Genomic DNA, 24,688 nt, shown 5'->3' on the forward strand with positions numbered 1-24,688 from the left:
ACATTTTCATTTTCTTGATTTTTGTTTATACTAAAGTCTTATGTTGTATTCTTTGTCAGGGAGTTAAATCTATTTAAATATAGATTTCCTTATATGGAATCTATCTACATGTATATAGATTGCCGTGAATCCTTTTTAGTTCCTTTTAAGTTAGAATAAGTGATGTGTTATCTTATTCATAAATTTTGGCTTTAAAGTAATACTAGACTGTTTAGAAATTTCTCCTTTTAAATTGACTGTCATTTGTGTTCATTATATTTGCTCTCAACTCAGAGTTAAAACTTTAGATAAAATGAAAAGATGGATAACAACAAGTGTTGGGAAAGATGTGGAAATGCAACTTTCATACATTAGTGAAGAATAAAGTAGTACAACCACTTTGGAAAATCATTCGACAGCCTCTATTAAAGCTAAAGAGATGCCTACTTCTTGACTTAGTGGTTCTGCTGTCAGGTATATATCCAAGAGAAGTGGATACATACGTTATTTGTTCACAAAAAGATACATAAATGTATCACGAGAATGTCCATAGCAGCTTTACTCATAATAGTCCCAAACTCCAAACAACACAAATGTTCAGGAGTAGAATGGATTCGTATATTTTTCTGTGTTCACGTAGTAGAACATTATAGAGCAGTAAAATATGAATTGCTTCTGCACAGAACACAGCTGACTTTCATGCCGTTATATTTTTTTACTTTTTTTTTTTTTTTTATATCTTTGCTGTCTCCCCTTTTTCTTGATTTAGTGCTTTCTCTATTTTGTTATTTTTTAAAAAAACAGCATTTTGACTTATTTATCATTTACCTTTTTTTCTATTTTCTACATTATTACCTTCTGTTTGCATCTTTATTTTCTTTGATTTTCTTCATTTTTATTGCTTTTTTTCCATTTTTTTGTGTTGGGAATTTAGTTCTCATATTTTTGTTCTTCCATTTTCATTTACAAATGTATTTATAGGTTGTATTTTCTTCTGACTGCTGTTCTAAATGTATCCCATATTTTTAAGTTTTTAAATTTTGGCTTGTATAGGGAAAAATTTCCAGGTATAAGGATCTTTTGGATTATTGGTGCTTTTATTAATTTCTAGTTTTATTGCATTATGCTAATAAAAATTACTTTTTCTTCTCAAACTATTCCAAAAAAAAAGAAGAAGGAAACTTCCAAATTCACTCTCTGAGTTTCAACATTACCCTTATAACAAAACTAGATAAAGACATTACAAAAAAGAACTACAGGCCAATATATCTGATGAACACAGATGTAAAAATCTCAACAAAATATTAGCAAACTGAATCTAGCAATATATGAAAAAAATCATTCACTACAACGAAGTGGGATTTATTTCAGGGATGCAAGGATGGTTCATTATTCACAACTCAATCAATATGATACATCACATCAACAACAGAAGGGATAAAACCATATGATGATCTCAATAGACACAAAAAAAGCATTTGACAGAGTACTACATTCATTCATGGTTAAAAACCTTCAACAAAGTAGGTTTAGAGGGAACATAGCTCAACATAATAAAGGCCAATAAAAGCCCACAGCTAACATCATACTCAATGGTGAGAAGCCAAGAGCTTTTCCTCTAAGATAGGAACAAAGCAAGGATGTCACTCTCCCGACTTCTATTCAACATAGCACTGGAAATCTTAGCCACACCAATCAGACAAGAAAAAGAAATAAAAGGCATCCAGATTGGTAAGGAAGAAGTAAAACTTTCACTATTTGCAGATGACATGATACTGTATATAGAAAACCCTAAAGATTCTACTAAACTACTAGAACTGATGTCACTGGATATAAAACCAATGCACAGAAATCCATTGCATTTCTATACGCTAATAATGAAGTAGCAGAGAAATTAAGAAAAATCCCATTTTCAGGTACACCCAAAATAATAAAATACCTCGTAATAAACTTAACTAAGGAGGTAAAAGACTTGTACTCCAAACTATAAATGGAAAGACATTCCATGCTCATGGATTAGAAGAATTAATATTTTTAAAATGCCCATACTACCCAAAGCAATCTATAGATTTATTGCAATCCGTATCAAAATACCAACAACATTTTTCACAGAACCAGAACAAATAATCCTAAAATTTGTATGGAATCACAGAAGACCCCAAAAAGCCCAAAGCAATCTTGAAAAAGAAGAACAAAGCTGGAGGTATCACAGTTCCAGATTTCAAGATATACTACAAAGCTGTAGTAATCAAAACAGTATGGTACTGACACAAAAATGGACACACAGATCAATGTAACAGAATAGGGAGTCCAGAAATAAACCTGTGCTTTTATGGTGAATTAATCTACGACAATGAAGGCAAGAATATACAGTGGGGGAAAAGACAGTCTCTTCAACAAATGGTGCTGGGAAAACTGGAGCACTTTCTTACACCATACACAAAAATAAACTCAGAATGCATTAAGGACCTAACTGTGAGACTTGAAACCATAAGATTCCTAAAAGAAAACATAGTAATTTCTGTGACATCAGCCGTAGAAACATTTTTTTTTAGATATGTCTCCTCAGGCAAGGGAAAGAAAGGCAAAATAAATTATTGGGACTACACCAAAATAAAAACTTTTTCACAGCAAAAGATACCATCAACAAAACAAAAAGGCAACTTACTGAATGACAGAAGATATTTGCAAATGATATAGTCAATATCATTTAGGGGTTAATATCTAAAATATATAAAGAACTTATGTAACTCAATGCCAAAAAAAACCCACCCCAAATCTAATTAAAAATGGACAGAGAACCTAAAAAGACATTTTTCCAAAGAAGACATACAGATGGCTAACAGACCCAGGAAAAGATGGCTCAACATCACTAACAATCAGGGAAATGCAAATCAAAACCACAATGAGATATTGCTATACTTCTGTCAGAGTAACTGGAATCAAAAAGACAAGAGATAACAAATGTTGGTGGGGATGTGAAGGAAAAGGCATCCTCGTGCACTGTTGGTGGGAATGCAAACTGGAGCAGCCACTGTGGAAAACAGTATAGAGGTTCCTCAAAAAATTGAAAATAGAATTACCATATGATCTCATAATTTCACAACTGGATATTTACCCAAGGAAAATGAAAACAATAATGCAAAAAGATAATGCATCTTTGCTTACTGCAGCATTATTTACAGCCAAGATATGGAAGCAACTGAAGCATCCATTGATAGACGAATGGATAAAGATGATGCCACACACACGCGCGCACACACACACACACACACACACACAAATATTACTCAGCCATAAAAAGGAATGAGATCTTGCCATTTGCAACAATATGGATGGACTTCAGAGGGTATAATGATAAGTGAAATAAGTCAGAGAAAGACAAATACCATCTGATTTCACTCATATGTGGAATTTAAGAAACAAAACAAATGAACAACCAAAAAAGAGACAAACAGAAAAGACTTAAATACAGAGAACAAACTGGTGGTTGTCAGAGGGGAGGTGGGTTGGGGGAGAGAGGAAATCTAAAAAAAGTATTTTTTATTTTATGGATTACATTAAGGTTTTCTTTGTGACCTTTTATGTGGTCAGTTTAAAGGAACATTTTATGTTGAAGAAAAAGGTACATTTTCTGTTATCTAAGTGTAAAGTTGGATATATACCCATAACATCTGTTGTTTATGTCATTTAGTCTTTTATATTCTCACTTATTTTTGTTCCCTTGACAGTCTTGGGCTGAGAGTGGTATGATAAAGTCTGTTGCTTCTTGCATCTTCTATAGTTTCCACTTTATAAAAGTGGTTACTATGCTATTTAAGGCATAGCATTCACTACTGTATTCATTACTTGTTAAGTGTTAAGTGGCCTTTAGCATTAAAAAGTCTTCCTCATCTTGTTTACTTCTTTTTGGCCTAAATTCTGCCTTATATGTGAGGAAGAGTCATTATGTAACTCTTTGTATATTAGGAACACAAACACAGTTCCTGCTTTCTATTCTTGTTTGCCTCTCTCTCTCTCTCACTTTTTATCACTTCTAATATTTATCACTTTATCACTCTAACATGTTAGAAGAGATAAATTTACTTTTTGGAGTACAGTTCTGTGAGGATTAACATATGTGTAGACCCTGTCACTACCACCACAAGAAGGATACAGAACAATTGCAGCATCCCAAAGAATGACATAGTGCTGCTCCCTTTTTAGGCAAACCACCTTCCACCCCATTCCCTGGCAATTACTGATGTCTTCTCTGCCCCAAAGTTTTACCTTTGCTAAAATGTTATGTAAATGGAACTGTATTGTATGTAATCTTTGAGACTTTTTTTTTTTACTTAATACAGCTGAGATTCATCCATGTTGTATCGATAGTTCATTTCTTTTTATTGCTGAGTACTGTTCCATTATGTAGATATACCACAGTTTATATACGCATGTACTCATTCAAGGACATATGGGTTGTTTTCATTTCTTGACTGTTATGAAAAGTATTGCTGTCAACTTTTGTGTGTAGGTTTTTCTGTGAGCACACATTTTTATTTCACTAGAATAGAAAAGTACAGTGGCTGCATCATATATGGTAGTTGTGTGTTTAACAATTTTTTATGAAACTGCCAAGCTGTTTTCTAGAGTAACTGTACCATTTTGCAGTCCTACCAGCTATGTATATAGAATTCTAGTTGTTCCACATAGTAGTCATTTTTCAGTTGGTCATTCAAATAATTGCATAGTGTCTCATTGTGATCTCAATTTGCATTATTTTAATGATTGTGACATTGAGCATCCTCTTGTGTTTATGTGAATATCTGCATGTGTTCTTTGGTGAAATGTCTGTTTAAATATTTTGCCCATTAAAAATGTTTTTTCTTAATATTGAGTTTTGAGAGTTCTTTGTATATTCTGGATACAAATATTTTATGCTAGTATCTGGCTTGTCTTGTTGTATTTGTCTTCCACAGAGGATAATTTTAATATTAATGAAATTCAGGTCATCAGTTATTTCTTTTATGGATTGTGCTTTTGGAACACCAAAAAAGTTTTTATATCTAAAAACTTCCTAACCAAAGGTCATGAAGATTTTCTGTTCTGTTTTCTTGTAAGAACTTTATAGTTTTACATTTTTTATTCAGTTGTATGATTCATTTTGTATGATTGCAATTTTTGTATATGGTGCACAGTATGAAATGAAGTAAATTTTTTTTTTGTATGTGGATATCCATAATAAGTACTACTTATTGAAAAAACTGTCCTTTATCCTAAGTTCCCTTTGCAACCTGTCCTAAACTAATTGATTCCATTTCTGAACTCTGTTTCCTTGGTCTGTGTATCTGTCATTTTGTCAATACCACATTGTTTTGATTACTGTAGGGTTTTTTTTATGTTTTAAAATAATTGTGTGATTCATCTTTTTCCTCCCAAATTGTTTTGCTTATGGGTTCCTTTGCGTTTCCATATAAATTTTACGATTAGCTTGTTTATATCTACAAAAAATCCTGCTGGGATTTTTTTTTTTTTTTTATTGGAATTGAATTAAATCTGTAAGTCAGTTTGGGGGAAAATTGGCGTATTAACTATCTTGAGTTTTTAAATAGATGAACATGAAATGTCACTTCATTTATTTATGTCTTTAACATTTTTTCTTTCATGATTGTTGTATAGTTTTCAGTTTAGTGATTCTCCACAAATTTTGTTAGGTTTATACCTGTATTCTGTTGTTGTTCTTGTTAGAGTTATTGAAAAATGATACTTTAAAAAATTTGTTTTCTAATTGTTCATTACTGGTGTATAGAACTACACCAGATCTTGCTAAACTCATAAGGTGTAGAAGCCTTTCTGTAGATTCCTTGGGATTTTCTACATAGACAATCATAACCTCTGAGAATATTGCTTCCATTATAGTGTGAATGACTTTTATTTATTTTTCTTTCCTTATCACACTGGCAATGACTTTCAGTAAAATATTGAATTATGAGTAATGGGAATGGACATGCTTGTTTAATTCCCAGTCTCCGTGGGGAAGCATCAGGTGTTTCCCCTCTAAGTATGATGTTAGCTGCAATTTTTCTTTAATACTCTTTTACAGATTGAGGAAGTTCCCTTCTGTTCCTTGTTCAGTGGGTTTTTTATCATGAATGGATGTTGAATTTTGTCAAATGCTTTTTCATTATCTATTGATATGATCATGTGTTTTTTCGTATTTAATCTGCTGAATTACATTGATTGATACTCAAATATTGAACCAGTCTTGATTTCTGAGATAAACTCTACTTGATTGTAATCTTTCTATTTATACGTTTTATGTATTGTTGGATTCAAATTGCATATATTTGTTGAGGATTTTTGCATCTCTATTCCTAAGGTATGTTTATACATTTTTTTTCTTGTATCATTAACTGTCTTGGATCTTTTTCATGCCTATAAATGCTTGTGTGTGTGTGTGTGTGTGTGTGTGTGTGTGTGTAAGTATATATACATCTGATATGTCCTGTGGCCTCTTCTAGATATTTTCATTCTTTTTTGTTTATTTTTTAAATCTTAGATTTGTGTGGAGTTTACTTTCAGGTATGACACTACCACAAACATGCATTCATTCTATTAGTTTTGGTTAGCTCAACATTCAGCAGAATTTTGTTACATAACTTTCTGTTTTTAGATTGCATTTCAATGCATCAGGTGTTCTGTCCAATTTTTTCTCCTTAAAAAGATCTCTCCTGGAGTCTTCTAAACAACTCCAATATGGTTAGGCTGCCCTCTGTACCTGGTTATAGCTATCACCTGGAATCATCGTGGGATTCCCTTCCTCTCTTTCCTTTGTTCAGTGTCCTCTATTTTCTTGGTTTATTTCCCCAGGGTGAGTGTTATATAGATTAGTGGTGGAATGATAAGTGATTTTGGAACGATAATAAAAGGCCAGATCATGAAAAGCTTTGTATGCTGTGATAAGGGTTCATCTCAAGGATTGCAGCAACTATTGAGAATATTTTATAGGTGAATAACATAATCATATTTGCTGTTGGAGAAGATCACTGTGGCTATCACTTGTGAAATAGATGGAAGAAAGCAAAGTTATAGTAATTCAGGAAAAATATAATGGTGCATTGAAATATAAGGCAACATTAGTGGGGGTATCACTCTCACAGTAATTGGGGATCAATTGGACATGGGAGGAAGGAGGTGTCAAGGAAGATGCCCAGGTTTTTAAGTTTGGTCTTGAATTGATGATCCTCAGAGGGCAAGTATCATGTTTAGGGTAGATTCTGAGTTTAGTGTTGGATGTGCAGTTCAAAGGATTGCAATATACCCTTTACCCACATTTAGCAAATGTTAGCGTTTTACCATGTTTGATTTATAGTTTCTTTCTTTTACCGTGTGTGTGAGCATGTGTGTGGCCAATACGAGAAGAGGTTGGAGACCTGATGCTCCTTTACTTTTTTTTTTGTTTGTTTTTATTTTTGTTTTGTTTTGGTTTTTGATGCTCCTTTACTTTTAATTACTTCATTGAATATTCCCTAAAAACAAGCCATGGATTTAAAAAGAAGTTAACATTTATTTAACGTTATTAACTCATCTACAGACCTTATTCAGATTTTGCAATTGTCCCAGTAATGTTCTTTTATGTGAAACAAAGTTGCCAGATCTTGAATTGCATCAGTTATCATGACTTTTTAGTCTCCTGTAATCAGAACAGTTTTTCAGTCTAAGGCTAGTGGATCTTTGAGTGGTTTTGGAATTATGTGTTTGTATGTGTGGCAGGTGGTATTAGTGTGGGAAACAGATTTGTAATTGTGGTACTTGGGCCCAGGGTATAAATTAGAATGGGAATTGACTGTGGAGAATTGGGCTTTCTACTGTCTACCTGCTGGAAAGGTGGAAACAGATCTATTACTCAAAGATACCTTAGTGTTGATTCGTTTTTTAACCCTAGGTGATGAACTAGCTTGATTATTTTGTTCAGGACCTGGTGAGACTCATGCATAGGTATAGATACGTAGGTATATCTCCATCCTTAAATAAAAGCAGATGTCTATGTAAATTCTTCCTGCTTGGCAACATAGCACCCAGTGTAAAAGGACCGTGGCATGGCCAAAAAATCAAACTGCTTACATTTGCCTTGGACATAACGGTGTCACTGTTAAGTGTTTGCTTCTCTTCAGGACCGTTGGGAAGTTCCACTTTTACTCTGTGTAGCCATCTTGCTAACAATACAATTCTGTATTCCTGCCTGCTTACATTCATTAACTCTGTGTGCCTATATGTATGTGTCTGCATTTCCTTTTTGCATATCAATAGGTACCTGAAACGATGTACAATCTGTTAGAAGGGAAAATAATACAAATATTAGTCAGTATGTATTCCTCTCTGTTGTATTATGCCTTTAGTTACAGAATGTTATAGGAATATAGGTTCTTCTTTTGGGTATTCGTGTATCTGTAGGACCTTAGATATGTAGACTAGAGATGTGTTTTCTATAGACGCAGGTTTGTACAGATGTTCACGTGTACATGCAGTTGTGACTTCCAGTTTTTCTAGTTATTTATTGCCACACTTCCTGTTGGGTGGTTGAGTGGTTAAGAGGAAGTCTTTGTTGTCCCACTGGCCTTGATTTCAATCCAACTTTTTGAATTGGTTAACTTTTCAAGATTCATTTTCCTCTTTAAAATAGGGATAACGGGGTGCCTGGGTGGCTCAGTCGTTAAGTGTCTGCCTTCGGCTCAGGTCATGGTCCCAGGGTCCTGGGATCGAGCCCCACATTGGGCTCCCTACTCAGCGGGAAGCCTGCTTCTCCCTCTCCCACTCCCCCCGCTTGTGTTCCTCTCTTGCTGTTTCTCTCTCTGTCAAATAAATAAATAAAATCTTTAAAAAAAAATAAGTAAAATAAAATAGGGATAAATTGGGGCGCCTGAAACTATGGAAAGAGCCAAGATGTCCATCAACAGATGAATGGATAAAGAAGTTGTGGTATATATATATATATATATATACAATGGAATATTATGCAGCCATCAAAAAAACCAAAATCTTGCCATTTGCAATGACGTGGATGAAACTAGAGGGTATTATGCTAAGCGAAATAAGTCAATCAGAGAAAGACATGTATCATATGATCTCACTGATATGAGGAATTCTTAATCTCAGGAAACAAACTGAGGGTTGCTGGAGTGGTGGGGGGTGGGAGGGATGGGGTGGCTGGGTGATAGATATTGGGGAGGGTATGTGCCATGGTGAGCGCTGTGAATTGTGTAAGACTGATGAATCACAGACCTGTACCTCTGAAGCAAATAATACATTATATATTAAAAAAAAAAAAGAAGATAGTAGGAAGGGAAAAATGAAGGGGGGGAAATCAGAGGGGGAGATGAACCACGAGAGACTATGGACCGAGAAACAAACTGAGGGTTTTAGAGGGGGGTGGGGGGATGGGTTAGCCCGGTGATGGGTATTAAAGAGGGCACATGTTGAATGGAGCACTGGGTGTTATACGCAAACAATGAATCATAGAACACTACATCGAAAACTAATGATGTAATGTATGGTGATTAACATAACATAATAAAATAAAATTAAAAAAACAAAACATTGGGGCGCCTGGGTGGCTCAGTTGGTTAAGCATCTGCCTTCGGCTGAGGTCATGATCCTGAGGTCCTGGGATCAAGCCCCGCAAGGAGCCCCTCATCGGGCTCCCAGCTCAGCAAGGAGACTCCTTCTCTCTCTTCCTCTCCCTTCCCCCCCCCCCCGACTCATGCTCTCTCTCTCAAATAGATGAATAAAATCTTTAAAAAAAAAATAGGGATCATAGTGTCATGTTATTATGGCTAGTTTTCAGGTTTAAATGAGATAATACATACTAAAATTTTAGTATAGAGTCCAGCGCAAATTAAGAATGCAAAACCAGTAGCTGATATTTTATTTTTTGCTGTTTAGTTATTGTACACTACTGACCCTGATAGTTGACTGCTCTATTCATTTCATGTTTTCTCAAAAAATATTTTATTGTCTTCCACAGGATTTTGTCTCTACAATTATCCGTTTACTTGACAGCCCCTCAACTTCCATTAGAGCAAAAGCCTTCCTCGTTCTTTTATATATTTTAATTCATAACCATGAGATGCTGCTGCTCAGCTGCCAATCCAGGTATGATTTTCTCTGATATGGTTTCATCAATAACATCGATTTGGAATCTCTTTTATTGTTAGTATTTCTTGGCCTCTGTGTGCCTAATGCTGAAATTTTTTTTTCCTGGACTTTTCTATGGGTTTAATTTTTCACATACAGCCACAGCTGGGAAATACAGAGGACTGAGAGAAGACCATCTGGAGCTGAGGCAGGGTGGTGGGAAAGAGCTGGAGTTCCTAGATGTGAGGACAATCCAAGTCAGGGTGTTAAAGTTGGTTCTGGTTTGCATCTTTGGGAGGCATTCTTGACTCGTGGTTTGGTCATAGTTTTCACTTTTGTAAGATTCTGGAATGAGCAGCTGGAAGCCCAGCGGAATAGTCTAGTGAAGTGTAGAGGAAGAGGCAGAGCAGGGACAAGTTTCTGGACTGGACCTAGGCTGGGCAGATCTCTCTCTCCCTGGGTTGCACCTACTTCCTCTAAAAGGAGAAGCTGTTCTGACACACACCTCAGATTCCCTTCATGCTCTGATGCTTCCTGATGAGCATCTGGACTGTTTGGTCCACTCAAAATTACAACCCAGAGGAACCTTGAATATATGATTGAGTCTGTTTCTTGATTTAGCTTGTTACTCACTGTAGAATACTGAGGAGACCCTAGAATTGCTGAGATTGATCTAGATTAGAGATTGGAAAACTTTTTCCTGTAAATAGTAAATATTTTAGGATTTATGGGTGAAGAGGCAAAATTGTGGCTATTTGTATTTATGTAACGAGAAAAACCAAACTTCCACAAAGTTTTTATTGATTAATGTACTTCTATAACAGGAGAGAGAACAAATATCCACAGATTTTTAAATTGACATAGTAAAAATATACTAATAAATGAGTACAATTTTTCTTTTTTTTTTGTAATGCAGGTCTACAGATGAGAAGAACAGAATTCTTTTTCTGAGGGAGAGATAACATTTTGCTTAATTAGGGATCAAAGTCAGTGTCTTCCTCATCAAATCAGTTGTAAATGTCTATGTTAGTGCTCATTGCTAGCTTAATTTTGTGTATCTTGTCTTTGAAATGTCTTTTCTTATAGATAGGTACTGTCACATACCAATATTAGTTCATGAGTATGTGATTTTAATTGAGCATATTCATTGCTTGGAAGGCATTTGTAGGATTCTATTAGATTCTTCCTTGACATCTGCCTTTTAGCATGTCCTTATGTTGCAGGTTAATCAGAACTAAGTGAAGGGTATGTAGACGTTCCTACAGAGACTCCCTTCTTTTCATGTCTCAGGGATCGTCGTCCAGCTTTGTTTTACATCCAGTGTCTTGAAAACTGATGTTTTACATATTTTGTCTATCTTATAGTTGTGTTTTTAAAAAACTTTTTATTTAAATTCAATTTAGTGAACATATACTATATTATTAGTTTCAGGGGTAGAATTTAGTGTTTTATCAGTTGCATATAACACCCAGTCCTCTTTATGTCATGTGCCCTCCTTAATACCCATCACCCAATTACCCCATCCCTGCACCCACCTCCCCTCCAGCAACCCTCAGTTTGTTCCCTATAGTTAAGAGTCTCTGATGGTTTGCCTCCCTCTTTGTTTTATTCTTATTTTATTTTTTCTTCCTTTCCCCTGTGTTCATGTGTTTTGTTTCTTAAATTCCACGTATGAGTGAGATCATATGGTATTTGTCTTTCTCTGATTTTGCTTAGCGTAATACCCTCTAGTTCCATCCACGTTGTTGCAAATGGCAAGATTTCATTCTTTTTGATGGCTGCATAATATTCCATTGTATATATATACCACATCTTCTTTATCTATTCATCTGTCAATGGAGCTCTAGGCTCTTTCCATATTTTGGCTATTGTGGACATTGCTGCTATAAACATTGGGGTGCGTGTGCCCCTTTGAATCACTATGTTTGTATCCTTTGGATAAATACCTAGTAGTGCAATTGCTGGGTGGTATGGTAGCTCTATTTTCAACTTTTTGAGGAACCTCCATACTGTTTTCCAGAGTGGCTGCACCAGCTTGCATTCCCACCAGCAGTGTAAGAGGGTTCCCCCTTCTCCTCATCCTTGCCAACATCTGCCATTTCCTGACTTGTTAATTTTAGCCATTCTGACCAGTGTGAGGTAGTATCTCATTGTGGTTTTGATTTGTATTTCCCTGATGCTGAGTAATGTTGAACATTTTTTAATGTGTCTGTTAGCCATTTGTATGTCTTCTTTGGAGAAATGTCTGTTCATGTCTTTCCCCATTTCTTGATTGGATTATTTGTTCTTTGGGTGTTGAGTTTGATAAGTTCTTTATAGATTTTGGATACTAGCCCTTTATTTGATAAGGCATTTGCAAATGTCTTTTCCCATTCCATACGTGTCTTTTAGTTTTGTCAACTGTTTCCTTTGCTGTGCAAAAGCTTTTTATCCTGATGAAGTCCCAATAGTTCATTTTGCTTTTGTTTCCCTTGCCTTTGGATATTGTCTAGCACAAAGTTGCTGTGGCTACAGTTGAAGAGGTTGCTGCCTATGTTCTCCTCTAGGATTTTGATGGATTCCTGTCTCACATTTAGGTCTTTCATCCATCTTGAGCTTATTTTTGTGTATGGTGTAAGAAAGTGGTCCAGTTTCATTCTTCTGCATGTAGCTGTCCAATGTTCCCAGCACCATTTGTTGAAGAGATTTTCTTTTTTCCATTGCATATTCTTTCCTGCTTTGTTGAAGATTAGTTGACCATATTGTTGACGGTCCATTTCTGTGTTCTCTATGCTGTTCCATTGATCTGTGTGTCTGTTTTTGTGCTAGTACCATACCGTTCTGATGACTGCATATTTTATAGTTGTTTCAAATGGGTGCATGCGTCCTGTCCCTTAGTCCATTAGAACTAGAAGCCGAAGTTCTTGTCTATTCGTAAAGGCCTCTCACCACTCACTTTGCTGCCTCTACTCTGTGTGTCTACCATCATTTTCACCAGGGCAAATAATATAGTTTCTCAACAGATGTTCTTACATCATTTCTTAGACTAATAGTCTGGTCTTCATGTAGCAACTAGAGAAGCTCTTAAACAGTGTGAATTGACTTTTGTTTCTTCCCCGCTCAGACTCTTCTAAAAACATCCTGTCATGCTGAAATGATAGCCTTGGCGTCCTCTGCCCTACTTCACCTAGTCCCTGCCCACCTGTCAGCCTGCGTCTTCTGACTCTTCTTGGCTCTCGCTCCATTCCAGCCACATAGTTTTTCTTACTGCTCTTCGAATGCAGTAAGCCTACTAGACTCACCTCGGGGCCCTTCCCAGGTGCTGTTCCTTGTGCCCATTTTGCTCTTCCCCCAGAGGTTTTCATGGCTGGCTTCCTCAGGTCATTCAGGTTTCTGGTCAGTGTAAGGGTCTCTTCTTCTGAGAGCCACTCTGCTCATCCTGTCTCAAATCCCCCTCTCAGGCCCAACTGCAGAAACCCTTTAGCTGGTGAGAATCAAAGCATTCAGACCATCAGAGCCTGGGTGTGATCTATTTGGTCCTCCCAGGAAATGGCTATGATTTCTGTGTGTCTGAATGAATATTTAGAAACTTGAGCAGTGGTGGGAAGATGGTGGTCTGAATGCATACCCTGGCCCCAACTTCCACCCTGCCGACTCTCTGGAGCTCCACAGTGAGCAGGATGCGTGTAGAGAAGGAGCCTGGAAGATGAGGCTTAGCCTTGCCGGAGACGTGAGGACAGGCTCCATTCTTCCTGTGCTTTGTGGCAGAGTTGACTCGCTATCCTCTAAACCTGGGTGAACAGCAGATCTTGGGGCTTCCGCAGGGTCCAAAATGCAGATGCTTTCTATGTGCGGTTGTTGGGGCCAGCATGCCTGTTCCCAGGAGACTGGGAGCAGGACTGAATGGGGGCCAATCTGCCCCCGGTCAGTGAGGCTGCAGGCAGATGACCTCATTTCCTTGCACTTGAAGAGAACAGCCCCCTCTCACCACCTGCCTCTTTGCCACAACCTGTCCTGGTCAGGTGCTGAGTAGATGAAGTCATGAGTAAGCACATTTGTCATAGTCTGTTGAGAGAGACATGGTACTTGAAGGAGGAGGAAAAAGAAGAACAGGCAGCTCTTACTGGGACAGAACGAATGGAATCGACAGAATTTTAATAAACAAGTAATGAGAACTCTGCGGAGACCAGTTTTTTGAAATTCAGCAGAGGAACTAAAAGAGCATGGCCTCTGCTGGGGATGGTGTTAGGGCTTTGAAAGGTGGTATGAAAGAATACCCTGAACCACACCAAGCTCCTGACAGAGACCTGGACAGTTCATGTGAAAATAGGAAAGATGGAGTGAACTTCCAGGAGACCTCACATGCCCTGAATGCCAGGGGGAAGAAAGGAACCGATGGAGGGTTTCTAACTGAAGACATGTTAGCAGTCGTCTTCTGCTCAAGCATGTTCTCTTCTGATACTGTACTGAGCTGCAAGTAAAGGAATGAGAATGTCACAAAACTGCAAAGGGAAAGATGGCTAAAACCGATGAGCACTGTCACCTTGTCTTTGGGTTTTGGAAGCTGGAAAACTGAGAGATGAATGCTCATTTAGCAGAATGGAGATTGCCGAGGTCCCTTTTTGTCTGCAAGGGGAAAGCCGGGAGGAGATCTGATGCCTGCATGACAGAACTCTGGAAAGGTTGGGAATTAGGGGTGCCTGCTAGGTTTGATGGCGGTGGTGAGGGGGAGGGGAAACGCAAGGCAGGATTGATGGGGAGTCTGCAGGGAGGGTTGATCCCCACCCCCTCCTCCAACACAAACATCCAGGAGACTCTGCCTCTTCTGTCTCAGCAAGCGACTTGAAATGCATTCTGGATAGTGTGAACTGGAAATGCTGCCAATTTGGGTATTTTCACATATAGATAAGAGGGAGGTGAGGTAGGTGCCTTGTGAGAAATCTGAGGATTGTCTGCAAGTCTATTTACTCTGAAGGGTGAGGCCTTCCACCCCCTTTCCTACCGCACTTGCAGACTGTTGGCAGCCTGGCTGATGTACTCTTGGCCAGAATCTGGAGATTCATCTCCGGGAAGCTGACCAAATCCTGATAAAAGCCCCACAGGGGCTGCCATTTGGATGTCCCCTTCTGCAGCTAGTGACACTTTGCCGAATATTCTTGGAGCGGAGCCCATCAACCTTAGGCCTTGATCCTGCACACACACTTCCCAGCAACACTTCATTGCATCATTTAAAAATATAAATGGAACTCAAGAATCACCAGGTATTTAAGGGAAGCCTCTAACATGGGATGCAGAAGCCAAAACTTGCCAATAGATAAAAGGGATGTGGCAGAAATAGAAATGAAAGTTCTGAACAGACACTTCATGGAGAAAGGAATGAGGAGGACCTTTAAACCTACAAGGAAATGTGAAAGCTTCCTCATTGTAAGAGGAATGCACTTCGCTCTTCCTCATTCTAAGGGAAACCAGCAGAGATAGTGTTTCTCACTTAGTGCCCTGGCAGGGTTTGAAAATGTATTCTCTTGGTGAGGCTGTGGGGAAATCAACCTTCTTCTTTGGATATATTTTTATTAATTGTTTTAGATGTAAGTCACATTTGTCTTATGCTTAGGTTACTTTTTTTTTTTTTGTAAGTTCAATTAGCCAACATATAGTACATCATTAGTTTTTGATGTAGTGTTCAATGATTCATTAGTTGTATATAACACCCAGGGCTCATCATATCACCTGCCCTCCTTAATGTCCATCGCCCAGTTACCCCATCCCCCCACCCACCTCCCCTTCTGCAACCCTCAGTTTGTTTCCCAGAATCGAGTCTATAATGGTTTGTCTCCTTCTCTGATTTCTTCCCATTCAGTTTTCCCACCCTTCCCCTGTGGTCCTCTGCGCTATTCCTTATGTTCCACATATGAGTGAAACCATATGATAATTGTCTTTCTCTGATTGACTTATTTCACTTAGCATAATCCCCTCCAATTCCATCCATGTCGACATAAATGGTAGGTATTCATCCTTTCTGATGGCTGAGTAATATTCCATTGTATATATGAACCACATCTTCTTTATCTATTCATCTGTTGAAGGGCATCTCTGCTCCTTCCACAGTTTGGCTATTGTGGACATTGCTGCTATGAACACTGGGGTGCAGTTGCCCCTTATTTTCATTGTATCTCTATCTTTGGGGCAAATACCCAGTAGTGCAATTGCTGGGTCATAGGGTAGCTCTATTTTTAACTGTTTGAGGAACCTCCGTACTGTTTTCCAGAGTGGCTGCACCAGTTTGCATTCCCACCAACAGTGTAAGAGGGTTCCCCTTTCTCCACATCCTCACCAACATTCGTTGTTCCCTGAATTGTTAATTTTAGCCATTTTGACTGGTGTATAGTGGTATCTCATTGTGGTTTTGATTTGTATTTCCCTGATGACAAGTGATGTGGAGCATTTTTTCATGTGTCTGTTGGCCATTTGTATGTCTTCTTTGAAACCAGCCTTCTCATACTTTGCTGGTGGGGATGTAAAATATTGTAGTTACTATGAAGAGGAATTTGACAATATCTAGAAAAATTGCATGTTTTCACCCTTTCACCCAGCCATTTCAGTTCTAGGCAAGAGCATCCAAAGATCCATTATTAGCAAAGAAGTGAAGTGACACATCCACTAGGCATTGCTTGTTATGGCAAAAGCCTATAAAAAATATGCATCAGCAGGAGACTGGCTAGAGAACTGTGGGCAACCTTGTGTGAGTTTTGTATTCCCACTGTAACAAATTACCACAAACTCCGCGGTTTAAGACAATGCACATTATTAATCCGACAGTTCCCATGGGTCGGGAGTCAGGGCTCTGTGTAGCGGGACCCTCTGCTCGTGTCTCACAGGCTTGAAGGGAAGGTGTTGGCTGGTGCTGCAATCTTCATCTGAGGCTCAGGGTCCTCTTCTAAGCTCACTGATTGTTGGTGGAATTTATTTCCTTGCAGCTGTGGGACTGAAGTTCCCATTTCCTTGGTGGCTTTTGGCTGGGGATAGCTCTCAGCTTCTACAGACTGACTTTCCTCTCCATCGGCAGTTCACAGTGGAGCTGTTTGCTTTCTTCCTGGAGGCCAGCAGAGGGACTATTTATTCCTTGAATCCTCTCCACCCCCTCAAATGTCCTTGACCTCCTTCTTCTGCTGCCAGCCACGGAAAACTCTGCTTTTACAGGTTTCACCTGATTGGGTTAGGGTCATGTAGATAATCTACGTATTTTTAGCTTAATTAAATTGGTTCTTCAAATTCTCTTCACTGTAGTACCTAGATTAGTGTTTGATGCCGGAGGGGTGGGAATCTTGGGGGAGGCACATCTTTAGGATTCTGCCAACCACAGTCCCCATAATGGAAGACTAGACAGCTGTGAGAAGGGACCAGGAGGATCTCGATACACAAGCATGGCGTGGTCTCCAAGAGATGTTACTATCCTGAAAACAAGGTGCAGAACAGTATTTGTGGTATATACTACCTTTTGTATAAGAAAGGGGGTGAGGGATGCCTGAATGGCTCAATTGGTTAAGTGTCTGCCTTCAGCTCAGGTCATGATCCCAGAATCCTGGGATCGAGTCCCACATTGGGATCCTTGCTCAGCGGGGAGCCTGCTTCTTCCTCTGCCTGCCTCCCCCTGCTTGTGCTTGCTCTCTGTCCCTCTCTCCCTGTCTCTCTGACAAATAAATAAATAAAATCTGAAAAAAAAAAGGGGGGGTGGAAACAGAAAAGATACATGCATTTACTAATATTTTCAAAAAGAGAATGGAAGGATAAATGAAAAATTAACAAAAAATAACAATTTATAGGGAAAGGAAGAGAATAGCGAGTAGGGGCAGGGATGAAAGCTCTACTTCTCTGAATGTAAATGGTTTATGACTTAGATTTAAAAACCATGTAAAGGTTGTACATGATTAAAAATAAAATAAAAATGATAAAAAGAAAGTAGTGTAAAAACGGAAAAAATAACCTGGTATCAACTTTGTGGTATAACTACCCAGAGAAGAGATATAAACATGTTTTTAGATCACAGTACTTGGCAGTATATTTCTATTGGGATATATTTTAGGGACTAAAAAACCCCATTAAGAAACTTACAGCTGTGGGACGCCTGGGTGGCTCAGTCGGTTGGGCGGCTGCCTTCGACCGGGTCATGATCCCAGGGTCCTGGGATCAAGTCCCGCGTCGGGCTCCTTGCTCAGCGGGGAGCCTGCTTCTCTCTCTCTCCCTCTGCTTGTGCTCTCTCTGTCAAATAAATAAAATCTTTAAAAAAAAAAAAAAAAGAAACTTACAGCTGTGTTTTGTTCTTGGTGGTGGTGTTAATAATTGTACTTCTGGCTTGAAACTATTGTATATACCTATATGTACAGGAAGAGAAAGCTAATAATTATGCCAATTGTAATAGGAACTAAGGATTTTCAGCATAAAAGAAAACATACAATTATGAAATAAAAAGTAAAATCCTGTCACCCTTAATTGAAATCAAAATTATTAGGATGAATTCATGATTTAGTCTTTTTATTTTTGTTTTGTTTTATTTATTTTAGTCTCTTTTGAAAGAAGTCACTTATTTTATAGTTTATTTTTATTTATTTTTTTATTTTATAGTTTTATCTACTAAAAATCCAGCACAAATTTTAATTCCTAAATGCTGTTTTCCACTAAAAGGAACCATGCCTTTTGTGCAGATGGCCTCTGTGGTGGACACAGCTACAGTGTAGTTCATGCAAGAGATAAGCAAAATAGAGCCCAGGACATGTCATTCCTGAAAAAGCAAGGAAATTCCCAGAAACTGCTAAGGTCACATCAAAAGAATATAAGATCCAACATGAAGGAGCTTCTATTGGCCCAAGATGGCATTTTGAGCATTAAAAAGAATAATGACTGCAATATATTAAAATATCAGTGTAAAAAATTTTTGAGGTCATGATTATAATAAATAACCTTTTTTAGGATAGGTGACGATTATCCTGAAAATTGTTTAGTCAAGGGCCAAAATCAGTATTTACCCAGCATTTAACAGACTTTAATTCAGAATAATCAAATAGTTGATTTGGCAAAGTTCTTCTTTATAGAAATCTCATAGCTAAGCAATATAGGAGAAATGATAGAATTAGGAAATCTCCATTTGCAAGTCTTCAACTCATAAATTAATTAACTTAAAAAAATGAACATTTGGATAAATCTTTTGATATACGCTTTAAGATTTCTTTTGGGTAACTTTCTAGAAGTGAAATTGCTGGGTCTTATGGTAGGTCTTATATTTTTAAGAAACAGACAAGCTATTTTTCAAAGTAGTTGTACCATTTTACATTTTCCCCCACAGTGTATGGGAATTCCAGTTTTTCCACCTCCTTGCCAACTCCCTATGACTAGTCTTTTTTTAATGTTACCCGTTCAAGCAGGTGTGTCGTTCTGTCTCACTGTGGTTTAAATTTGCATTTCCCTAATGACTTATGATTTAGAGCATCTTTTCATGTACCTATTTGTCATTTCTGTATCTTCCTTGTTGAACCATCTATGCCTATCTTCTCCTTTATTAAAAAGGGTTGTTTTCTTAGTGAGTTTTGAGGGTTTTAAAATATATATTTATGATAGAAGTTACTTATCAGATGTGTGACTTGCAAATATTGTCTCTCAGTCAGTGGCTTGTCTGTTTAATCTCTTAAGAGTGTCTTTCAAAGAGCAGAAATGTTCAAATTACATGGATAAACTGGCCTATTTATACAAGGGATCCTTACTTTGCAATAACTACTTAGCAATAAGTAGTTTTTAGGACTGAAAGGTTTCATCCTACTTGAAAGTTAACAGGCAAATCTGCTGGTTTTAGTAGATGCAGGTGGAAGACACAGACTCCCAGGTCAGAGACAGGACTTTATCACCCCAGGGCACAGTGGACAGCATGAGGGTTATGTTTGAATTGGTTCCCCTTGACTCCCAAGTCCCACAGTGGAGGGAACAATGTGCAAGCAGGCCCAGGTGGATGCTGTGCACACGGGGAGGTGGTTTGTGTCATTGCTGAGCTCCATGATTAGGAAACCCTCATTTTATGAGGGGTGCTGGCAAACCTGCCCAACTTGTACCTACAGAAGGAGACATTATCTTCATTATCCTGATTGGAAAATAAATCTGCCCTCTTCCCGGAGGCATCCTTTCCTCCCTCCCATTCCTTCTTTCCTTTCTCTCTCTCTCTTTTTCTAGTTTGAGTATAATACTGGCCTCATAAAGTGAGTTGGGATATGTTCCTTCCTCCTCTGTTTTCTGGAGGAGATTGTATAAAACTGGTGTTAAGTTTTCTTTAAATGTTTGGTAGATTGCTCCAATGGATTCATCTGGGCCTGGAGATTTATTTAGTTTTTTTGGAGCATTTCACACAAATCTAATTTTTTTTTTTTTTTAAAGATTTTATTTATTTATTTGAGAGAGAGAGAATGAGAGACAGAGAGCATGAGAGGGAGGAGGGTCAGAGGGAGAAGCAGACTCCCTGCCGAGCAGGGAGCCCGATGCGGGACTCCATCCCGGGACTCCAGGATCATGACCTGAGCCGAAGGCAGCCGCCTAACCAACTGAGCCACCCAGGCGCCCCCAAATCTAATTTTTTTAGTCATTGCAGGGCCATTCAGGTTATTAATTCTGTCTTTAGTCGAGTTTTGGTAACTTACAGTTTTTGAAGAATTGGCTGATTTCTTCTACGTTGTTGAGTTTATGAGAATAAAGTTTTTTTTTCCTGGTATTATATTTTTTAACTGCTGAAGGATCTGAAGGATCTTTTCATTCCTGATGTTGGTAATTTGTGCCTCTTTTTTTGGCCAATTGTGTTAGAAATTTATCAATTTTTTAAAAAGTAACTAGCTTTTTGTTTCATTAATTTTCTTTATTTTTCTGTTTTCAGTGTCATTACTTTCTTCTCTGATTTTTATCATCTTTTCCCTTCTTATTGTTTGGACTTGTTTTGCTCTTTTTTTTTCATTTCTTAAAGTAGAAACTGAGATTATTGATTTGAGACCTTTCTCTATAAAAGTTCTCATGTAGATTGAGTGTAATAAGTCCCGTTTACAGCAACACTTTTGCTGCTTTTGTATATATTTTATGTTGTGCTTAAAAATTTCTTTCAGTTCTATGCATCTTTATTTCCCTTAAAACTTCCTCTTGGGGTGCACCTGGGTGGCTCAGTCAGTTAAATGTCTGCCTTCGATTCAGGTCATGATCTCAGGGTCCTGGGATCAAGCCCCACATCGGGCTCCCTGCTCAGTGGAGAGCCTGCTTCTCCCTTTTTCTCTGTCGCTCCCCCTGCTTGTGCTCTCTCTCTCTCTCTCTCTCACTTGCTCTTGCTCTATTTCAAATAAATGAATAAAATCTTTAAAAAAACCCTTCCTCTTTGATCCATGGATTATTTAGAAATGTTTAATTTTCACATGCTGAGAGATTTTCTGTTATCATTTTGTTATTGATTTCTGTTTGGATTTTGTTACGGTCAGAGAACATAGTCTGTATGATTCCAGTTCTTAAAAATTTGTTGGGATTTATTTTATGGTTTAGTAAATGATTTATCTTAGTGAATGTTCCATGGATGCTTGAAAAGGATGTGAATTCTGCTACTTGTTGGGTGGAGTGTTCTTTCTCTGTTGGTTAGATTCTCTTGTTTCATTGTGTTGTTTAGATATTTTGTACTCTTATGGTTTTTATTTCTAGTATTTCTGGCAATTACTGAAAGTAGGATAATGAAGTCTGCGATTATAATTGTGGATTTGTTTATTTCTCTTTTCAGCTCTTATAATTTTTAAAAATTTAAAAAATTTTTAATTTTTAATTTTATTTTTTTAAATTTAAATTCAATTAGCCAAGGTATAAGTACATCATTAGTTTTTGATATAATGTTCACTGATTCATTAGTTGAATATAACACCCACTGCTCATCATATCACGTGCCCTCTTTAATTCCCATCACCCAGTTACCCCATGCCCCCACCCACCTCCCGTCCACAACCCTCCTGGAGCCAAGAGTCTCATATGGTTAGTCTCCCTCTCTGTTTTCTTCCTATTCAGTTTTCCCTCCCTTCCCCTATTGTCCTCTGCACTATTCCTTATGTTCCACATATGAATGAAACCGTATGATAATTGTCTTTCTCTGATTGACTTATTTCACTTAGTATAATACCCTCCAGTTCCATCCATGTCAATGTAAATGGTGGGTATTCATCCTTTCTGATGGCAGAGTAATATTCCATTGTATATATGAACCACATCTTCTTTATCCATTCATCTGTTGAAGGGCATCTCAGCTCCTTCCACAGTTTGGCTATTGTGGACATTGCTGCTATGAACATTGGTGTGCATGTGGCCCTTCTTTTCACTACATCTGTAACAATTTTTACTTCATGTATTTGGAGGCTCCATTGTTCAGTGCATATATATTTAGGGTTATTATGTCTTCCTGGATAGATGCTTTTATCATTATTTAAGTTCCTCTTTGTCTCTGAGAGTTTTCTTTTCTGTGACATCTACTTCATTTAGTGTCAACATAGCCACTTCTGTCTGCCTTTATTTTAGGTTAATGTAGGTTAGACTATTACATATACCCCTAGTTTTACATATTCTGATGTTCTTTTTTGATAGTCTGATGTAGTTTCCTTTGTTTAGAGAACTTTCTGAAGCCATTCTTTAAAGATAGGTTTGTTATAAAGGAACTATTACTTTTCCTTTTTCTGAGAAATCTTTATTTATAATTTTGCATTCCCAAACCATATTTCTCTGCAGTTAAAACTTTGGTTGACAATTTTTATTAAAGTCCCCCAAAATATTACACTTTCTTCTGGTCCTCATAGTTTCATATGAAAAAATCTGTTGTTACAACTGATGTTATTTATAAGTGATGGGCCATTCCTCTCTGGTTGTTGTTGTTTTTTTTTTTTTTAAGATATTTTCTTTGTCTTTTAGGATTTAGAAGCTTAATTGTAATTTATCTGTGGTGTGAATTTCTTTGAGTTTCTCCTATTTTGAGTTTGTTCAGCTCCTTAAATCTGTAGATTTATTTCTTCTGCTAAATGTGCATATTTTCCAGGCATTATTTCTTCAAATACTTGTTCAGTTCCAGTCTTCCTTTCCTTTCTTTCTTGGGAGTCTGAGGATAAAAGATATTGCAGGTTCAGTTCCAGACTACCACAATAAAGTGAATATTACAATAAAGTGAGTCAAATGAATTTTTTGATTTCCCAGTGCATACAAAAGTAATGTTTAAACTATACTGTGGTCTATTAAGTGTGAAGTAGCATTATGTCTAAAAAAACAATGTGCATACCTTAATTAAAAAACACCTTATTGCAAAAAAAGAAAAAAATGCTAACCATCATCTGAGCTTTCAGTGAGCTGTAATGTTTTTGCTCATGGAGGGGGTTCTTACCTCGATGTTGATGGCCAGTGACTGATCAGGGTGGTAGTTGCTGAAGGGTGAGGTAGCTATAGCAATTTCCCAAAATAATCCAACAATGAAGTTTGCCTCATTGATTGACTCTTCCTTTCATGAATGATTGCTCTGTAGCATGTGATGTTGTTTGATAGCATTTTGCCCAAGTAGAACTTCTTTCAAAATTGGAGTCAGTTTTCTCAAACCCTGCTGTTACTTTATCAACTAAGTTCATGTAATATTCTAAATGCGTTGTTGTCATTTCAACAATCTTCACAGCATTTTTACCAGAAGTAGATTCCCTCTCAAGAAATTGCTTTGTTTGCTCATCTGTAAGAAGCAACTCCTTATTCATTAAAGTTTTATCATGAGATTGCAGCAATTCAAATATAATAAATAATATGAAAAAGTGTGAAATATTGTGAGAAAAATGTGACAGAGACCTAAATGAGCAAATGCTATTGGAAAAATGGCACCAATAGACTTGATCCATGCAGAGTTGCCATAAACTTCAGTTTGTAAAAAATGCAATATCTACAATGCCCAATAAATGAGGTATCCTTGTATAAAGCATTCTGTGGTTATTCTACAGGCCATGAGACTCTGCTTTTTTTTTTTTTTTTTATTTCTTTAGGGAGAGGGGTGGGGAGGAGGAAGGGGAGAGGGAGAGAGAGAATCTTAAGCAGTCTCCACATCCAATGTGGGGCTCGATCTCACAGCCCTGAGATCATGACCTGAGCTGAAATCAAGAGTTGGATACTTAACTGACTGAGCCACGCAGGACCCCTGCTGCTTTTCTTTTTTTTTTTTTCTTAAGTCTTTTTTTAAATCAGTTTTTCAGATTTTGTAAATATAATTAATCTGTTTGTAATTCACTGATTATGTTCTCTCCCACCTGCATTCTATTATTGAGCCCCATCCAGTGCGTTTTTTGTATTGGTTATTGTATTTTTCAGGTCTATATTTTACATTTTTTTATAACCTTTATTTTCCCTGAAATTTTCAGTTCTTTCATTGAATTTGAAACATTTGTATTATGGCGGTTTTAAAATTCTTATGAGGTCCTTCTAGCATCTGATTCATATTGGTGTTAGGATCTGTTGACTGTCTTTTTGATTCCAGTTGTGATATTCCTGGTTCTTGATACCATTAATGATTTTTGATTGTATCTTGGACATTTGGCCTATTATCTTAGGAGACTCT

General features: G+C 37.4%; 1 protein-coding gene across 4 annotated transcripts in view; it reads left to right on the top strand.

The window, feature by feature from the left end:
* Nucleotides 1-24,688, top strand: part of ULK4 (unc-51 like kinase 4) — a 594,792-nt gene that overhangs the window by 152,130 nt on the left and 417,974 nt on the right. For all 4 annotated transcript variants that reach the window (XM_078073211.1, XM_036080328.2, XM_078073222.1 and 1 more), the window contains one exon: nucleotides 9,983-10,110. In XM_078073211.1, coding sequence (XP_077929337.1) covers nucleotides 9,983-10,110 — 128 coding nt within the window. The remainder of the gene's footprint in view (nucleotides 1-9,982; nucleotides 10,111-24,688) is intronic.

The sequence above is a fragment of the Halichoerus grypus genome, chromosome 1, assembly GCF_964656455.1.
Source record: "Halichoerus grypus chromosome 1, mHalGry1.hap1.1, whole genome shotgun sequence".
Taxonomy (NCBI): domain Eukaryota; kingdom Metazoa; phylum Chordata; class Mammalia; order Carnivora; family Phocidae; genus Halichoerus; species Halichoerus grypus.